Source organism: Erpetoichthys calabaricus, chromosome 11, assembly GCF_900747795.2.
Source record: "Erpetoichthys calabaricus chromosome 11, fErpCal1.3, whole genome shotgun sequence".
Classification (NCBI taxonomy): Eukaryota; Metazoa; Chordata; class Cladistia; order Polypteriformes; family Polypteridae; genus Erpetoichthys; species Erpetoichthys calabaricus.
In genome coordinates this window covers 123994800-124015617 of record NC_041404.2, presented here as the reverse complement: position 1 = coordinate 124015617, position 20818 = coordinate 123994800, and the positions used below count along the sequence as shown (strand labels likewise).

The window sequence follows — 20818 nt, the reverse complement described above, 5'->3', positions numbered from 1 at the left end:
CATTATGTATGTATGACAATAAAAGGGTAAACTTGTAGTCACCAGTTAATTCAACCTTTTTATCTTTAGAATGATGAACAAAACGTCACCCACTGGGCAGGCATTCGAACCCAATAATAAGTAGACGCCAGGCAACTGCGCAAAATGTTGTACCTCTGTGACTGGATAACGCTAACAAGTCACATTATAATTAGCATTTGCTCGTTTACCTCAACTACGGAGCTTTCGCACAAATGCAACGCAGCCACTATGTTGCTCACATTTCGATTAGGCTGTCCTGATCTGATCAGGACGTGGTGAAGGTCTGCGATCCGCTGAGGCGCCTGCCCGTGAACGCCTGGCGCGTGACGCAATCGCTCGCGTCGTCTGTTGTTGTTGTTGGTTTTTTTTTTTGGAAGCGTTTAACATTACGGAAGCGATGTGAAGGACTTCATGCTGGTGTTTAGTCAGAAGTGACCGTAGGGGTCGACAGGTGCGTGTCCCGCGGAGCTGAGACTGCAGAGGACGCCTTCTGGGGTGCTGCAAAACTAAAGCCGAGAACGGTGTTAGCAGTGCCGCGTCCTCGGTGGAGCAAACATTGTGTTCAGTTCAACAGAAAATTGAAACGGGGTTAAAATAAGTACAGTACAGTACAGTTTGACCTACACTAAAACTGCAAGCCTTGCTCTCGTGATATGAAGTTGTCACCCCCAAAAGTAAAGTGTGACTAGGCTCTTTTTAGGGTGGCAGCTTAAGGAGCCGTAGACTACGCGCAGGGCTCGCTTTGGGCTGCGACGACCGGCTCATAAACCGGGCGCCAGTCCAGTTTGTGTACTTTCTATTTTTCCCCACATAAAGGATTTGCGTTGTTTTTGAGTTTTATGCACTTTAACCTAAAGAGTATGACGCAAAGCAGCCACCCGCTGACGAAGAGTGCACGGGTGGAAATGCCAGTGAATGGATCGGAATTGTCTGCATCCTTGAGTTGGCAGCGGTGGTAGAGACTGTGAGGACAACTCACGGACCGAAAGTGCTCTGTAAACCAGCTTGTTAAATCTCCGATAGGATTAGACGTCTCCTGGAATTTCCTTTGTAAATCGATGTGTTTGTGACAATGTGAACAAAAAAGGAGTTAGCCTCTGGTAGAGAAAATAGAACAGCAACAACAACAAAAATCTAACTATAGATAAGGTGCTATGTGTGAATGTCTGAGCTTCATTTGTATTGTCTATGATATTTACAGTAAATACGGCGTTGAGAGTAATAATAATGTATGGATAATGTGAAATGTTCTCTGCTGATTAATTTGTAAATGATAGGAGGCATCAGTGCTGCTCAACGTCTTCGTATTGTAGAATACCATGGAGGGGACACGTGACCAGTTGGCCTAGTTAACCATAACCGTGACCTTGTGTCTGACTAGCTTTGTCACTTTGTCAGCTTACAACTGACCATGGACACCCACAGATTTTTGTTCTCTAGGAATATTTTTAGCTGGAGTTTTATTTCCTTGATTGTCAACTAGCCATAAGTCCTAAATTTTACTGTAATTATTATTTTTTGTTTATTTCACTTGGCACAGGTCATATTTCAAAGAAAACTAGCATTTCAGCATCATTGTGCCGTGCGGTTGTCTGGTACCTACCTTCTGCAAAATTCTGCAGTGTGCAATACAGTGTTAAAGAGGTGAATTAAGTATGTCTGGGGATGTTAATGTGCTGTTATGTTACGCTGTTTTTCTTGTAGCACAAGGAACCAAACCAGGGCAGAAATGATCCGGCTCCAAATGATATACAATTATTAGTTTCCACAACAGGACATTTTTTACTTTCTAAAAGTACACTTTTTTGTAAAGTAGCCATTTCAGATACGGAAGACAAGTTTCAAGGCAAAGTCTTGAGGTAAGGTTGCTATAATCATTGATCATGGGACCGGAGAGTATCAACATGTTGCACTTTGATTAGCACAGGACAGTAAGAGTTTCACTGCACTTCATGCACATGGCAGTATTAGCCCTATTAGCCTATCAGTAGCACATGGCAGTAAAAATTTCACTGTACTCCATACATGTGACAATATTGACACCACGAACATACTGTATCCGTGCAGTTCGCCCCACCTGTTGACCTTTGTAGTAGTGTTTGACACCATTTGACTCCCATTGCTTGAAGGGTGGCAGTTGTGTCACTGAAGCTCATTCCATTGATTGTTCAGTGCTGCTTGCCTTGATTAGTTAAATGACCTGCATTGTGACAGTCCTTGTTTTTCAACCGTTGCAGCTTCTCCAGTGGGTGTGCAAGCTGACTCGAAAGAATAGGAAGTCTAACATCTAGGGCCATTTCATGGCAGTGTTACTCATTCACAAACGTTAATGTAATATTTTAAACCAGTAATGGCGCACTGCACAATAATGTGCAGTGAATGCACTTGACTTGAGCATTCATAGTTTTCATACTCTTTCTCTGTATGTTTAGCATTTGTTTGCTCAGGGGTTGATGCGCTTGCTGTACAGCTCTTCTTTTCTCCACCCTAGTGGCCCACTTCTTCTCTTCTTTCATCAGCATCTTTTCACAATAAACATAATTAAGTCTGTGTTTGTGTTGCAATTACTTAGTACGTTTTCTTTAATTTTTCACTTAAGCTGGCACTTAAGTTTTCAGTCTGCCTCAAGAATGATGTAAGATATGAAGAGGTAGGGGAAGTGACGGCGAAGGTGGTAGGGAATGAGAACGGCGCCCATACACATGCGCCACATGGCTGCTGCCAAGAGTTGATACTGTAATAAAATAAAATTAAAAAGAGGAATAACCTTGGAGGTCAATCATCACCCCGAAAGCGGATAGTAGACGTCACGTAGTATATGTGTACCAAATTTCAGGTCAATAGGTCAAATGGTTTGCGAGCTACAGGTGATTTAAAATCTTGGACGGACAAATGGACAGCCACAGTAGCATATTATATATAAAGATGCACTGTATGGTGCTAGAAGACATAAAACCTTAGTATTAATTCAGTGACACAAAAAAATAGGTAAACACATAAGACAACCCATTTACTTGAACAATAACGTATTTTTCAGTTAAGGGTTAAGCATGTCTAAAAATGTGGATAACTGACTTCCAAAGAATCTATTAATACATCAGCATTCCAAAATAATCATGAAAATTGTAGAAGTTAGGTATAATTTTATTAAGATTAATTTGTTTGTTACAGGTGAGTAAAGTATTACTGACCAAAGGGAGCCTTTGCTTGCTTAGTTTATTTTAATATTTTTTTTGACAAGGAACTTGATGAAAACAACTTGTAAGTAGATCTGTGCAGCATGAGGTTAATACTAGTAAATGTAAGCGGCCGTAAGAGATCAAGAGGTATGCTTGTCATTAACTCTATAGGCTTCTTGTTCGTGTGGTTTCCAGTGATCATTTCCACCTAGTGATATTTTTTTTAATCTCATAACCAGGTTCTTTTGTCTCCAGCATGCTCTCTTGTGGTCTGTTTTATGTTCTTAAACCCTCAGAGTGTACAGATGCTCTTACAGTCATGAAGCATGATCTGGATGTCAAATCACACAGAATAATGAATTTCGCAGAATGGATTGCTATTTTTTGTCTATGTAGCAGCATTCATTTTCTTGGGTGTATTTTGTGAAAGATATATTGAAGAATGATGAGCCTCTAGCCAATTGGAGCTTGGAGTCTAAAAAGTGGTGTAAAGTCCACTATTTTACTCTGGGTGGCACTCTGGCTTCAGTTTTTGTTAAATTAGTTCAGTGATAAAGGAGCAACTCCGAAAGAGAGTAAATGGGTCTGGCAAAAATGGCACCAGATGGCTATCTCGGTCATACAGGTGTTCTGTCCAGTCCTGTTTTGTAGTTTTTACAGCTTTTATGTTTTGCTTGTTAACTTGGATCCTAGTTTCCAATTCTTTATTTTGACAGACACTCACTTTGTGACAATGAAGGTGAAGGTCATCTCCATCCTGGAGGACAATTATATGTACTTGGTGATTGAAGAGAATGGCAAGAAGGCCATCGCAGTGGACCCTGCTGTTCCTCATCGGGTATGTGTCTAATTCCGTGGTCTCAGCTAGTAAGCCTTTATGTCAACTGTTTCAGCCTCCTAATTTAATAACTATAGACTGCAATTCAGTGTTAGACGTATAACTGATAATAGTGATTCAGAGGAAGAATGTAAAAAATGGCAGACACAAGTTGCACTAGAGCAGACAACTTGCTCTTGTCCACACATAACTGAATGTTGACCCTGTGACTTACTGTTTCAGCTTCTTGATATTGTGAAACGAGAGGGTGTGACACTTGATGCTGTACTGACCACGCATCATCACTGGTGAGTGAGCTATGACCCATGTTTCACTATTTGTACTACTGCAATGCCTGACAAGTTATAAGGTTAAATTACCATTAGTTTACATTTGGCCAACACCTTTATCCAAGGCAGCTTACAACATTAGGATGTGTTGGCACATTTTCAAATGTTTTGAGCTTGGAACAAAAGGCAGTTAAGAGACTTGCTTAGAGTTGAGTGGTGATTTGGATGTGGAAAGTGAACTGACCATCTTTGGGCTTAAAGTCCATGTGACAGTTCATCAAGTTATACAAAGCTTTTATGGCAATATGGAGACAACACATGTTTTAAAACAGTACAAGAACAGCCAGAAACACTCTGTAAAAAATTAAACTAAGACTTGTCTAGGATTTGAATTGGGACGTAACACACCTAGACCAACAGGGCAACTCCTTGAGGGCTGCTGTCAACACTTAATGATAAAGAATGAAATAATTATATTTGTCAGGCAATAACATAGGCGTTTCTATCAGTGCTTTTTTGTTATACTTAATAACATTTTCATTATGTCTACAGTTGTGATACTTACTTGAAATAGTTAATTGGCTCAAAGTGCATGTTTTACTGCTTTGTAGTGAAACGTTTCTGGGGAAGGGCAGAATGAGAGAAGTGTCTGTTTTTCTAGTATGATGTTGCAAATTTCCATGTTGTGTCACAGATACTATTGAATGATTTGTACAAACAAAGAGACAAAGAAGAATAAAGACCCAGCATTATTTTGTGTATTATTTAAACAAACATTAGTTTTAAACTTGTGCATAACACAAAAGGTTCACAAAGGGATGTAATTCTAGTATGAAGGCAGTGCATCAATCTAGACCAGAGCAGTTTAACATCGCAAGTCATTTTGACTCGTATTGTAGGAATAATTTTTACAATTATGTATTGCTGATTTGAGGAACATTGAACCCACCACAGGCATCCAGTTACAGAAAGCCAACAAACGAGTGTTAGGGGTAACCAGTTTATTATCATTACCCTTTCACATTTCAGTTCAACTAGCAAGTTATGAACATCATATACGTGTGTGTTTTTTGTTTTTTATAATTATGCATGTGCCAAAAAGGAATTTTATCAACAGGGCTATGGAGCCAGAGCCATGGGTTCGGAGTTGAAAGTCGATCAAGTATGGAAACTGACTAAATGTAAATTGTAATATAATATGTTAAAATGGAAAGTTTTACACTATTTCTTCCTCTAGATTTTGATAAAAATGTAGCCTCATTTTTAATTGTGTAAGTTTTATCTTACATTTAGTGTTCCTAAATGTTTGTAACTTCTTTAATAAATAATATAAAAAAGCTACAGTGGCATCGTTACAGACTTTAAACCTAAACTTTTAACAGTTTAGGATGCTAAAATGTGGCCTGAAGATTCACATTGGCAGTGATAAAATGTCTCGTACCTTGAATGTTGTGTGCTTTAAATCAACATCGTAAATATAATAGTCTTAATTACAAATGTCAGCATCTATGGCAGTGGTACTATAAATCGAGAAGTCGGAGTCGAAGGTTTTGTGTACCAACTCCACAGCCTGCTTGTCAACAGTACTGTCACAACTGGCCGCATTTTTGTGAAATTACAGGCTTGCTACCTAGTAGGCAGGAGACACATTAGAAACCTTCGAGAAATGAACAGATGCTGCTGTGCCTGTCAGAAGAAGTTGGTGGATTAGTCTTTTTTAACACTTCTTGAGCACAGAATTTACACACAAACTTGAAATGAGATCTAATGCTGTGTGGTGGCAAAACTAGACATTTGAGATGCATTTTATTTTAAACTTGCCAAGTGATTTTTTTTTTTTTTTTTTTAATTTACTTTGAATTTTTTGTAGGGATCATGCCAGGGGTAATGAAAACTTGGCCAAAGAAGTTCCAGGGATACAGATATATGGTGCAGATGACAGGATTGGTGCGTTAACTCACAAAGTTGTCCACAAACAGGAGCTAAAGGTAGGAGGAGCCGTGGTGTATGACAGTGTTTGTTAAAGCAGGTTCTAGTGTTGCTGTTATGACTGGACGTTTTTGTGTTTTATTCTAGTCTGTAAACCCTATCAGATGTAGAGCCTATAAAATCTGAGTTACCTATTCCAGAAATTTAGAAGGATTTACTTGTTCACACATGTCAGGATGATCCTAGAAAAGGTCCATAGTTTGTGATGTCAGTTTTTGTTTCTTTTTGTTTTCTTTTGGTTAAAGAAAATACAAAGGTATGTGCTTACTTTAGTATAACATGTGTCAGTTATGAAGACTCATTACAGTTTAAAAAAATACTATGAATTTGAAACTGAAAACGGGAGAGACTGTGTACAGCAGCAAGACTATGCAGGCAAATGTTACTGTATTTTTTTCTTTTCCTAAAACTATAAAAAGCTTAGATTCATTCTAATATGTGCCTCTGTTACTTCACTGCATGAATGCACCTTTCACTTTGCAGTTCAAAAACCTTGTCTGTGAATAGGACAGCACACGGCTGCATCTTCTGCTCACCATGTGCTACAATTTCTGTTTTAGCTTGAGCAGAAGATTGGTCCCATGTTCAGAATCTTGACTGAGGAGATTTCTATAGCTCCTTTCGGACGCATTTAGTTTTACACTAGGAGGTTAATTAATGTAAATTCAGCTGTCCAAATTGCTCAAATAACAGAATTTTACTGACATTTCGATTCACACAGTGCTAGTTTTACCTGATGGTGGCGCAGTGGTAGCGCTGCTGCCTCACAGTAAGGAGACCTGGGTTCGCTTCCCAGGTCCTCCCTGCGTGGGTTTCCTCCGGGTGCTCTGGTTTCCTCCCACAGTCCAGAGACATGCAGGTTAGGTGCATTGGCGATCCTAAATTGTCCCTAGTGTGTGCTTGGTGTGTGTGTGCCCTGCGGTGGGCTGGCACCCTGCTCAGGGATTTATTCCTGCCTTGCGCCCTGTGTTGGCTGGGATTGGCTCCAGCAGACCCCTGTGACCCTGTGTTAGGATATAGCGGGTTGGATAATAGATGGATGGATGGTTGGATGGATAGTTTTACCTGGGCTAAATTTTTTTCCAGACTTTTTATAGAAGATTAAAGGGTCCATAATCTTTACTGACATGAGTGATTCGAGTGGGACTAACATTACAGAGGTAAATTTACTCCATCTCTTGGTGTACAAACCCATTTCCAAAAAAGTTGAGACAATAGGTAAAATGCAAAGTAGAACAGAAAGTGGTGATTTGTAAATGCCCCTTTACCCATATGTAATTGAAAACTGTTCAAAAACAAGTTAATGTTTTGCCTCATAAAATTAAAATAAATGTTTAAATATAATCTAATTCCAATTTTAATGCCTGTAACACATTGCACAAAAGTAGGGAAAAGTGCTTATTTACCTGTGGAATGGAAACCTGTATGGAACGATGCACAGGTAAACAAGTGATTAGGCATCAACAAACGGCTCTGAATGGGTCAAGGCTCACCACTTTGTGCTAAAGTTCATAAGCAAATAGTCATACGGCTTAGAAACAACATTTCCCACATAAAAATGCAAAGTATTTATGGATTTAACCATCTACAGTTGATAATGTCATTAAAAGATTCAGAGAATCTGGGGAAGTCAGTGTGTGCAAAGGTTGCAAACCAGTTTTGAATGCTGGCCTTCAGCAAGCCCTCAAACAGAACTACATAAAAACAACAATCACCTGTAATGAATGTAAACACAGAGACTTGGGAGTACCTAACAAAAAAAAAAAAAAAAAGGTTTGTCAGTAAAGACAGTTTGTTGCAGGAAGCTAAAACTGTACTTTGTAATAGTCTGCGGCTATTTTGGGATAAAACACATTTGAAATGGAGTAACACAAAGTGGAAATGTGGGCTGTGGTCTGGGGAGTCCACTTTTCAACTTGGTTCTGGTAACAAAGAGTCGATCTTCTCCAAAAACAACATGGTATGAGGGTGTGTTAGTGCCAATGGCATAGTAAACATTGCATCTGTGAAGGCACCAATAATGATGATGGGTACATATGTATTTTTGAGCAACATATGCTGCCATGTAGACTTTTTTTCAGTGACATCCTTGCTTATTTCAGTAAGATAACAGCAAGCCACATTCAGAATTTTACAGCTGTGTGGTTTAGCAGTCGGACAGGACCTGCCTGCAATTCACACTTGTTTATTACTGAAAACATGTGGCACATTATGAACCACAAAATAAGAAACTGGAGACCTGGGACTGGTGAGCAGCTAAAATCCTATAGCAAGTATGAATGAGAGGAAATCTCACTTTCAGCGTTAGAAGATTCAGTGTCGCCAGTTCCCAAATGATTATTGAAAGTCACTAAAAGGAAATGTGATGTGACACAGTGGTAAATACACTCCTGTCGCAACTTTTTTGAAAAGTGTTGCAGGCACCACATTTATAATGAGAGTTTATTAACCTAAACGAATGAAGGTTATTAGGGTTAAAGTTTATCTGTGTTGTCTTTGTAGTGTTTTCAATTAAATTCGGATAAAAGAACATTTACAAATCACTGCTTTCACTATTTATTTGCATTATACATCCTGTCCCAATTTTTTAGGAAATGGGAGTATAAAACTAATCCTGTCCGAATAGGGCTTTAGGCAACCTATGTACATCAAAGGGCTTTATGTATGACGTTTAGGTTCACTTACAAGTATATACATTAAGACTGCCTTTGTTTAAATGATTTGTGCTGACCAGGGACTCTATCACCTTAGTTGTTCCAACTAACAGTAATCACACCCAAGTCTGAATAAAAAAAGTGATAGAGGCCTGTGTAGGATCAACTGGACCCATGTGTGTGCATGTTCAAAATATATATAATTAAACGCAAAGTATAACAACACATTTTATAAGAAATTACATACTTGTGTGTGTAAAATACACATAATCCCCAGAGGAGGATAAACACACAGTTCACACTTCATCAACCTGTGCTTCAACACAGGGATACCCATGTGTCCCTAGAGGCTGTGCTGCTAAGCTCTTGGCGTGTGTGTCATTCCTAGGATCTCTGCATGTCTGACTTTCTGCGGCACCTTCTAGACTTCAAGTGTGTATCCTTGTGCTACTTGTTTATTTGAATAGGCACAGTTTGTTATGTCTACATTCCTATATTTTATTTCTCCTTGTAAGGCCTGACGGTTTTTAGAAGGAGCTGCTTTTTTATTTTTTAAATTGAGCTGAGTGGAGGTTTGTGATTCATTCCCGTCATCTTTCTTTAGTTTGGTACTTTGAATGTTCGGTGTCTGTTCACTCCGTGCCACACATCTGGACACATGTGCTACTTTGTTTGGGAGGATGGCTGCACTGATGCTCCAGCAATTTTTACAGGTATGAGAGATTTTGCTAGTTTATAGATATTGGAAGTTGTATAATCATGACTGGTAAGGGAGCCATAACTGCAGTGCCTAATGAGCTTAATGCCTCTTTTGGCAGGAGATACCCTTTTCGTGGCTGGATGTGGTAGGTTTTTTGAGGGCACAGCCCAGCAAATGTATAAAAATCTAACGGAGGTCTTAAGCACTCTGCCGCTTGAAACAGTGAGTAAAGCTTCGAAGGTGTTAGTTTTATCCTTCATGCAACAGGGCAACAAGCCAATGCACATTTACCCCATTTTTTTTATTTCCATCTCCTGTCACGCTACAGCAGGGCTTACACTGACTCCTGCTCTTTCATTCCAGAAAGTATTTTGTGGACATGAGTACACTGTGAAGAACCTCAAGTTTGCTTTGAAAGTGGAGCCTGACAATGTGAAGGTAAAGGAGATGCTGGCCTGGGCTAAGGTGAGCAGGTTGGGTCACTCTTTCTGAATGTCTAAAGAGCTCACTACACATGTGTGTAGTTGTCAGAACATATATAGCGTTGTGTACAATACTGGAGCTGTTATGTTAAAAGCAGCCAGTCTGGTCAGTAGCATCAATCATGCTTTCACTTTGACTTGCCTTATTCCTTGGCTGTGGCTAGTCACTTAGCTCAGTGGATATAGGGCCTTCTGATCATGTCTCAAAAGAAGAAACAGACTTTTGCCTCTCCTAAGATCAGTGTCATTGTTTTCCCCACAGGCCCGGGATGATGATGACAAGCCCACTGTGCCATCCACACTAGAGGATGAGTTTCAGTATAATCCCTTCCTTCGACTCTCGTGAGTCATGCTTGCCTAATTGCTACCACACACACTTACTCCTGTGTGTTTAGCACCTTTTTTTCCAAGCACTTTTTTTTTTTTTTGCATTTGCAGGGAAGAAGCTGTGCAGAAGTTCACTGGAAAGACTGACCCAGTCGAAGTGCTCAGCATTCTACGGGCTGAGAAGGACAAATTTAAAAAGCCTAAGGAAAGGTTGCCAACACCAGCTATGCTTGCATTCCAGTGGGCTCTGTCCATGGCAAATTCTGAAACCCTTCAAGGGCCAACTGACAGGAATATGACTAAAAAATGAGCTAATGCACAGACTGCACCTCAAAGGCTGCTGGAAGCCCATGATCTTGTATTTCTGTGCTTTCCAGTAGCAGCTGGCCTGCTAAAAAGTTTCAGCTCTTTAATTCAATTCTGATGAACATAAGCAGTGCCCTTCTGTTGTCCTGCATGACTGTGCACATGCATGCAAATACCAAAAGCTGTGATGTACAGATATGCGCACAAAGGGATTCCAGGTAATTCTGCACTTGACTCAATATTTCCATTTGCCTTTACACACATACGCAAAAAGCCATAAACCTAAAGTACTGATTCCTCCTCCCCCCAACCCCCCATTTTCCACTAAATATGCACAATTAGGCAGATAGGTCTGAATGCGGCACACACAATTCCAACACTTAAAAGCAGCTTGTGGGCAAAGACCTGAAAACAAGGCTTGTAAACACTGAACTGCCAGTGCAAGTGCCCAATAATGTTAGATTTTTATTCAAATATTCTACAAATAAAGCACCTCTTTTAAAACAAATTAGTGCTCTTTGTGAAATTTTCTTATAGCCAAAGCAGATTAGCTGAGTAGTCTTGAATTTTAAGGCAGTGGGGATCACCACTTGATAGCAAGGTTGCTAGTGCTCTTCTCAACAGCATGGTATTGGGTGTATAACAGTCTCCTGGCCTCCTGTGGGCCTATACTTTCCAGCCAGGTCCTATAAAGTTCTGCCACAGCAGTGTTTTTCTTTGGAATCTCAGTCTGCACAGAATTATATAGCTCTTCAACTCTCTGCAAGAGTTCTTTGCTTGTTTCTCCTGTGTTTGCTCTAATCTGACCACCTCCATTAAGACACCCTGCAAAAGAAAGGCAATTTTTTTTTTTTTTTGGCATTTATAAAAGCCAATTGAAAAGAAGACTCTGGCATGGTACAACACAGCTTAGCTCGTTCAGCACTCACCAGAAGGGCAAGCCATAACTTCCACAAAGTGATAAGGTGATTTGCCCCGTTTCAGCTTCTGGACAAGATTTTGAATGTTCCGGAAACCATAGGCAATGGCAAAACGCAGCAAGGTTTCCCCTTCTTTCTCTAAAGTCACTTCCTGGAAGTCTTTATTCCTAAGACGTGAAAAAAAAAAAAATATATATATACACACAAGTATATATAAAGCCACACATGGATGGTGAATGAACTGCTTCATCACTTCAAATAAGCACTGCAAGCATGTGGCTAACCAAATGAAATTATCAATACCTACTTGAGAACTTTGTAGACAATGTCTTTCACCTCCACCCCAAAAAGTTCCTTTGCCACATAAACGTAGACATGTTCCAAGTAGCCACCAGACCCACCTCCTGCATGACTAAAGATTTTGTCTCCATCCATGCTGCCACAACTAGAGAGCAGAAATGTCCATAAAATACATGAAGTATAAGATTACAGAAGTGTAACAATCTGACTAACTTAAGGCATCAATAAACAAAAATGACCGTAGGGCAAAGATCTTATCCAGTGTATTGTGCCTGCTAACTTCTGGAGGTTGTGAGAATGAAGCTACCATTTGAATTTATATCTGTTACAATCAATGTTGGTGGATGCACTCACATCTGGAACCTTAAAAGATCTCTCCTAATTGTTTTTGACACCTGTCAAATTTAAATTGTACTGTAACATTTAAAAAAACTGAAAACCACAGAAAGTAAATATATATCAAAGTCCGTTTATCCATATTCTGATGCACTTTTGTCATCATGGCTACACCACAATTCAAGCACAGTTGATAAATTCCATTTGCAATCTAAATTTTGTCTCAAACAAAGTCATATCATATCAGAACAAGTTTATCACTCTTTTTGGGAGTAGCAACAAGGCGGCAATCTCTTTACAGCAAAGAGAAAAAAAAAGTGCCTGCCATTACTTCTCCTTACTTTGATTAAAAGCTGGTACTGTAAATACAATTATGTTTTTGTTCGATGCTGGCAAAAAGAAAAGTCATGTCAATTAAATTTGAGATGGTAGCTGAGATGTTTCAATTAATGACAGTGTGGATGGGGAGATGTGAAGCACATGGATTTTTTTTATAATATGAAAAATTTTAATGAGAAAAGACCACTTAGCGCAAAAAGGCTTTTCAATCCCTATGAACATAATGAATCCAAAGTATCAAAAAAGTCCCCAAAGTAATAACTGTCTACTCAAGTACTTATCTATGGTTCTCACAAGACAAAAATTCTAACAGCTGTGTGAAATGTTCCATTAAACAAAAAATGACCACCAGTGTTTGACTTTCAATAAAAGATGCAACTAGTTCGTGTAAGTGCTCTTCAGGCACAGTAAATCCATTCTTCAGCACCTGGCATATATGTCAGATAGTTCCCTAGCCATTCATTTACAGAAAACAGTTCAGTGATGAGGCTGCAAGAGCGAGACCTCACCAGGACACATTAAACTTGCTGTAACAGTATCAGCTGTGTTGAAAGTTGACTTGTAGCCATAGTCCCAGATGTGAATGCACTAACGCTTTGCATCAATTTTTAAAAAAAGAAATTTAAATAATTCTATTTTCAATATGGAAAAACTATCAATGACTAAGAACTTGAATCATTTCAACAGTAACATGCCTTCTGCTTGTCAAGGCAGGCACAGGACTTTAAATCGTGCCAGAAATTCAACAGAACGCAATCTAATTTCCAATTGAAAATACAGTCTCACTCTTATTTCTGCTGGACCATTGTTGTCATCTTAATTATTATTAAGGAACAAGTCTTGATTCTTTCTTCAACAAAAATTGTTGAATTTTAAACAAAATCCTGGTGCTCACATTGCAACTCTTTACAATTAGAAAAGCTCTGCGTAAATGTAAATAGAAATGCAATACAGAAAAGCACACATTTTACTGGCATTAGGTTAATTCGGTAACAATAAAAATGCTATTTTTAATTGCCTTTTAAAAAAATGTGCATAAGCTTTGGTACAACAAACGATTTAACACTATTTGTGTATGCCTGCTATGAAATGTTCTAATGATGGTTATACTTCTGATATTGTACTTTGTTATAGGTACTGCTGCTTCAGCATGGCTTAAAAAACTTTGGTGTATTACTGGGTCTCAGGTTGACAGACAAGCTTTTATTACGTGAAGGTTATTTTTGTAGTTTTTCTTCAAATGCAACTCTACTTTCATAAAAAATATTACAGTTTGCACCACCTGAATTGAACGGAACTGATAAGGAAGAGAGCTCATCTGCTCTCATCACAATAGACATACTAGTTCACAGGTTAGAACAACGCATGTATTAGCCTGTTAGGAAACCATCTTGTAACCAATCATACTTCTTGGTAAATAACTGTCCTGCCTTCATGGATAAAGCAATAAGACATTTAACTAGGATCCCAAGTCAAAATGTTTTTGAAGCTCACTAGAAAAATATGCCCGACATAATGTGTAGTGCTTGAAATTCTGTCTACACTTCTTTTGAGTTGGCACTGAATTGACTTTTAAGACCTTGATTCAGGGATTATCTCTACATTTGCCATGGGCTTTCCTCAGCCACTGATGATTGTAATGATTCTAAGACATGAAACCTTGTCCAGTAAAATAAAATGCTCAGTATCCTTTGAGACATTTTCCTTTCTTTTCATTTCTATTGGCGGGGTTGCTAATATGATTAACTTTGACACTCTGTGACATCTCTCATTTTCTTCATGAAAATCTTGCATTAAAACTGATATATTTAACAAAACAACTATAAAGTTCAAATTTATTGTCACACCATCCAGGGTTTATTTCTCCCCTAGCTCTCAGCATAGTTGGAACAGTCGCCACTTTCCTGCAACTCTGATGATCAGGTTAGAAAAGTGAGGAGTGGATGCATGTTTCACAAATTCCCTTTAGCCTACAAGCAATGTTTTCTTCAGTAGGCTTATGATTTGACTCACAACATCATTATTTAGCAAATGAAAGCTACAGCAATAATATATTGCTAAGCTGCAGCATTAATTCTAATGATGTCAAATAAGAGGTGTTGTCTTAACTACACATCACTAATCGAGATGCCAGTCTCAGGTTCTTTAACCTTAAGGATAAACTATTCACTTTGCCAAGGGGACTGTTTCACAAAGTGCCCTTGCAATGTACAGTTTGCTCAACATGGCTCAGATTATACAGTATGATTAGGGTGTTCTATATAGTAAAAAAAAAAAAAGACATAAGAAGCAAGTAAATAGTACAAGCTAGCTAGATTCCAACAGTGGAATCTCACCTAGAAACATACAAGGCATCCAAAGGTACAGGATCGACTTCTGCCAGAGAAACTCCTTCCTGTTCCAGCAACTGGAGTACCTCTCCTAAATAAATGAGAACTGTGTTATTGCACTTCAGGTAGACATAAAAAGGCCAAACATCAGTAGTCAAATATGCAAAAAAAAAAAAAAAAATCAGCTAATTCCAAGATGTTTTGCTCTTTGTACCTTCCCATAGCTGTTTAGCACTCCAAGTCCATTTTGCAGTCGGTGTTTCCTCAGTGGCCAACTTCTCTGTTATTCTGCTTACCTGAAGTAATAACACAGTCCACTTCCCGTGTCTGGGACTCAGAAAGGTAAAAGTCTGGTCTGGATGCCTCAAGCTTCTTGTCGTAGCAAGGCATGATGGTGATATGGTAGATCTGCTCAGGTCTCAGATTCTAGACATGGAAGATTAACAGTAGAAAGCTAAGGCTGGCGTTTCACCTTGTGGCACCAAAAGAGCTCTGTTTTTGCAATGGTGGACACTGGTTGACATCCCAGCAATCCGTGTACCTGCTGCTTGGCAAAATAGTCCTTCACCAGTGAGCCCATGACCTGCTGTGGAGATCTGGTGGTGCTGATGTAGGGCAGTATAAAATCACCATGTGTTTTTTCGGCATAACATATCCACCCTGCGAAAGACAGTGACCTAAAGGGTTATATATAGTTTATAGCTAAAGTAGCATGAATATCAATGTTATCACTATTGTTAAAAATGTCCTCTTTTCTATCTCTGTATACCCATATGAACTATAAATAAGCCTTTATAATCACCCATTTCATTTTTTTATCTTTACCTGGACAGGAGGATGCTAACATAGGAAAAGCCTTTGAATCTTCAGCCTGACGCTGAAACCTCTCAACAAACTCTTGCTGACATTCCAACAGACTGAAATTGCGTGCAAAGGTGGTGTCAAAAACATGGTGCACCCCTAGAAAAAATAACCAACAAACAGTCAGATAATGAAGTAGTTAAATTTAACGTGGAAGACTTTCCAGTCTTAAAAGAGAAAATAGAGAGCATGCAGGAGCTGTTTTGGCTCACCCAGGCTTTTGAAGAATGCACTCAGCTTCTTTGCTGTGTCAGTCACACTAAGATGAAACTTTGCAGCTAGAGAGGCTCTTGATTGTGGGGACACAGACACAACAATCACCTTCTGGTGGAGTCCAGTCTGTAAAATGAGGGAACCAACATTACACATCAAATTACCTTATGTTTCCATATTCCATTCATGGGTCACCTTGGCAGACCTTGTCTACGCACTTTCTGGTTGAACCATTTCTTTCTTGCTTCGTGTCACACAGCATTCCTCTGTGATGCCAATGATCACCCTTTTGCAGTAAGCATCAGTTCACCATGCTAAAAATCCCATATGCCTTCTTATATTTCATCTACACCCCACTGTTTATTTATTTAGTTTGAATTTATTGTATTATGCACATCAATTAGGCATCATAGTCCCCATAAATCTCATGTTTTTTTTCCTTTTTCAACAATATGGACATAGTTTAAATGAAGATCAAATCTTGCTATCTTTACATAAAGATAACTTAATTGAAGAAAAAAAAAAGTTGTATTCAAAGAAATGAACACATATTCCATTGTTGTCAATTGAAAAAGTAAATACCCCATGTCTTCAATAGCTGGTTTTGCCCCCTTTGATTGCAACAGCCTTAAGTAGGTGTTTCCTAACATTGACTGGGAGAAAATATTTCCCACTTCTCCATGCAAAATTCTTTCAGCTGTATGGTGTTTGAGGGGTGTCTTGTATGCACAGCCAGTTTCAGATCCTCCCACACTATCTTAATGGATTCAGATCCTTTGACTTGGCCATTCCAGTACAATCCATTTTGTTGTTTTCAGCCATTTCTTGATGAAATTACCAGTATATTTAGGTTCCATTATCATGTTGCAAAGTCAATGCTCAGTTAAACTTCAATCTTCAGACAGTTGGTCTCACTTTATTCTCAAGCGCCCCCTTGGACAATGAAGAATTCATAGTGGATTCTGTAATGATGAGTTGCTCAGGCCCTGATGCAACAAAGCAGCCATAAGATACACCATGACATTCCCACAACCATGATTTACAGATGGAATCTGGTTTCTCTAGTCATTAAACATGACTGTTAGTTCGGTGACAAAATAACGATCTTTGCCTCAGCCAGGACAGCATTTATTTCTCCTAGTATTCCTCCCATGTTGTGCAGTCTCTTTCAAATATTAGGCACTTTAATATCAAAAGTGGCAAGAGCTAACTATAGGACCTATTTTGAACTTTTGGGGTTCTTAAAGACTCCTTTCAGCATCTGGGACATTCTGGCTTGACTAACGTGGCAGTTATTTGAAACTTTCTCCACTTGTAGATGATCTTATGGGCACTGGAGTGGTTGATTTCCAGTCAAAATCTTTTTAAATCCCTTCCCAGACTCACAGACATCTACAACCTTCTTCTGAAGACCTCATAGAGCTCTTTTGATCTAGGCATGGTTTTAACACACACTGCGACAACCAAGAGTAAACCAAATATCTGAGGTTTAAATAAGACTAGGCCCTACATGATTCTCTATAATGATGTTCTAATCAATGGCACCGATCTGGTGCACCTGACTCTAATGGTAGTTACTTGAAATAGTGATAAAGGGGTTTACTTACTTTTTTTCCAAATGTTAAATTTGCATTTATGTTATTTAAATTATACAATGGACTTCAAAATATAAATGTGGCATGATGTTTGTTATATCATAGTTATCAATATATATATATATATATATATACTGTATAAATGAAAATCAAATACTGATCTGTCCATAAATATTAAAAAAAAAACATTTCATGGGAGTTTACTTACTTTTTCATATTACTGTACTTACTTGTATGTTTTCTCCGATACACTTAAAAGGTTACCACTTCATTTAGTAGTTATAACAAAGCAGACCCATAATAAAAACAGTATACAAACAAATACCACACAACGCTATTGGCTTGGTAGGTCCTGCATGTGATGAAACTAAGATTTAGCTCAGTGTCCTCCCTTCCCTTTACACACTTGCTGCCACTGCTGTACACGCAGAATGTGTTACTGGTCTCTAAGGGTCACCTCCCCTGTACAGTCAATCTTCTTCATCTTATTTACCTCATTTTATTACAAAACCCTCTTGTTCTGAAAAATACCACCAAAACAAAACACCATTTCTTTTTTGGTTTACCTTATTCTCATTTAACACCCTGAGCAGCTCCTCGTGACTCTGCTGCGTGATTAGGACACTTTCTGCAGAGGTGATGCAGCCACTGCATGCTAAGCAATCGTTCAGAGTAATCTTAGCTTTCTCCAGCTTCTGCACATCTCCAGGCTGACAGAATAAACATAATAGGTCAAGACAAATTAGCAGATAACTGAATGCCTAATTAAAGAAGCAGCCTAGGAGGGCTCACAGTTGACTAGTTACTTGGCTGCCATCTCTTTTCATTATACTCTTGAACTTTACAAGAGTTGGTTTAAATTTGAGAAACCTTTATAAATCCTGAATTTGTTAGTGACTACATGGACAGTGTATTTCAAATGAAAGCAGGTATTACAACTGCGAAGAGGAGAAATGTCCTACAGGAACACTTACAAAGTACATAGCACTTCACACAACAGTTCAAAAAAAGTGTTTTCTTACCGAGTTAACCTGAATATAAGTTCCGTCGTCTTCAATTCTAATCTTGGCCACAGATCTCCCAGGTTTCTTCTCGATTTTGACTGGTTTGACACATTCCTTCAACACAAGTCAAGTCAGGGTTATTGTTATGTGTACACAGTACAACAAAATTCTTAATAGAGTGGCTCCTTAGAAAAGACGACAAAAAAGAAGTAGGTTTATTCCAAATCTGGGATAAAACTTCACTATTTCCAGATATCATTACCTTTCTGCCACAGACCCTCAAAAGTGACTCTATCTCCTCTAACCTAACACAACTTATACAGCACCACATGATATTCTCTTAACTTTCTAAATTCAAGTCAGGGGTGTGGGGAGTTAGGGGAACAGCTCTGGACAGTGTGCCAGTCCACTGCAAGAAGCACCTAGCTACACACTACCACTCACATCAGACCCAATTTGAAGTCACCAATTAAGTTATCATCTTTGGGTATGTGGGCAGAAACGTCATAGACACGTGGCACACTTGGAAACTCCACACAGAATGTGGGATTAAAACTGACACTACCCAGTGCACTTCCATGGTGTCTTAACAGAAATTTGACTTGCTTAAAATTAAACCAAACATCATTCAATAAACAGTGTCTTGTTATGAACTGTCAATGCAAGGCAGCAAGTGCAGTAGATCTATCAACTATTTTTTTCTATTCCCATTCAATTACATGAAGGAAAAGAGTAAAGAATCAGTCAAAAGCAACACTTTGGACTGTAAAAGAAATTCCACTTGGGCACAGGTAGACCAAACAAAATTTAGGGGGTAAAACAAATGTTTTGAGGCAAGGTAGTTATACTCACTTATCATTGCGCCGAAGACAGGCGACGAGTTAGGTGATTGAAAGCATATGCAATTAAGAATTGCACTGCCCACGTGACCCTAACAAACCTTCACGCCAACAGCAGAACGCCCGCACAATGCCTCATTGTGACTGTAACTGCCAAATCAATTCAAATCAATTTGTTGTGTGTTCGGGCCATAGTGTGTGCGTGTGTGTGTACATATATGTAATGTATTTAATGAGCTTCTGTAAAAACCCAGATCTCCCCTCCTCTCCCGGGCAAAATAAACTTAGATGAACCTATCGATTTATCTTATGAGAACATGGGTTATCAGTCTGAGCAAATTCATTTGAGAGGAATAATTTGATCAGACATGAAACATTACATAATTGACGCGTTCGAACCAATCTCGAATCACACTGGAAGGCAGTGTGGCGGAGTGGTTGAGGCTTTGGACTTCAAAGCCTGAAGTTGTGGGCTTAAACCATTTAACTTGTCTGTACTCCAATTGGCAAAACGAAAGAAATGTAATAAATTCTATCTCAAATTGTATCTCAAATCCCAAGTGTAAATCGCCAAGAATAAAGGCATCAACCATAATATGTAAATAATAACAATCTATAAAGGATAACTTGACTTTCCTCCAAATGTATATGTATGTAGAGCATGCTCGTTGACGTTCAAAGAAATACTCGGGATTTAAAATAGTAATACTAAATATACATAAATTCACCCATGGTTTGTCAATTACAGAAACTAATCGAACCCGGTAAGCGTCAGCCCAGGTAAACCTAGCCGGTTAGCACTGAACAGAGCGTTGTCATACCGAAAACTCGTAAGACAAACATATCGGTAAGCTACTAATGCATCTCTTAATGTCTTCCAAAACAAAAAAGCAAAATGCGCACCTGTGAAGGAGTAATAAAATCGTCCAAATCAGTTAACTGTAGCACCCCACTGAAATGCGACGCCATTCTCAGAAGCCAGACGAATAACTTGACAACACTGTCGCGAACGCATGACGTCAGCTAAGACAGCGCCACTTGAGGAAAAGGGCGGGGCTAAAAACGGAAAAACGTCGAAACTGCGCCAATCTGAGAAACATCCATCCATTCCAACAGAATGCTAAAAGCATAATTAAATTACAAATAAAAAATACATTTTTTTCAGTTAGATTGCATAGAGGAACTTATGCACTATCTTCCGTGGACTGTATTATTCGTTCGACGTCTTTTCACGCCGTTCTCCACAAGCTTGCTCAGCTCAGTTTGCTGGACAACTCTGTACTCGAGATGTGAAGATCTTTAGTATTACTCCAGTC

The 20818-nt window shown here is 38.9% G+C and overlaps 2 protein-coding genes across 4 annotated transcripts; one reads left to right on the top strand and one right to left on the bottom strand.

Annotated features, from left to right (window-relative positions):
* Positions 1-305: 305 nt before the first annotated feature.
* LOC114660862 (hydroxyacylglutathione hydrolase-like protein) lies at positions 306-11273 on the top strand. Of its 3 annotated transcripts, XM_028813828.2 has the most exons (10): positions 327-472; positions 3263-3282; positions 3917-4038; positions 4261-4325; positions 6178-6295; positions 9555-9663; positions 9769-9872; positions 10014-10115; positions 10395-10474; positions 10571-11273. In XM_028813828.2, exons 2-10 carry the CDS (start codon positions 3270-3272, stop codon positions 10767-10769), a joined length of 912 nt encoding a protein of 303 aa, XP_028669661.1. In that variant the 5' UTR covers positions 327-472; positions 3263-3269; the 3' UTR covers positions 10770-11273. The 3 variants fall into 3 exon arrangements, with proteins under 3 accessions (XP_028669662.1, XP_028669661.1, XP_051790301.1); XM_028813829.2 differs by lacking the exon at positions 3263-3282 and having other exon boundaries at positions 306-472; XM_051934341.1 differs by lacking the exons at positions 327-472; positions 3263-3282 and having other exon boundaries at positions 3780-4038.
* Positions 11199-20543, bottom strand: narfl (nuclear prelamin A recognition factor-like). The gene is made up of 11 exons (XM_028813827.2): positions 20406-20543; positions 18682-18777; positions 18226-18369; positions 16064-16190; positions 15816-15950; positions 15532-15650; positions 15287-15416; positions 14997-15081; positions 11993-12130; positions 11695-11852; positions 11199-11590 (listed from the first exon to the last, which is right to left on the bottom strand). Exons 1-11 carry the CDS (start codon positions 20469-20471, stop codon positions 11349-11351), a joined length of 1440 nt encoding a protein of 479 aa, XP_028669660.2. The 5' UTR covers positions 20472-20543; the 3' UTR covers positions 11199-11348.
* Positions 20544-20818: the final 275 nt, after the last annotated feature.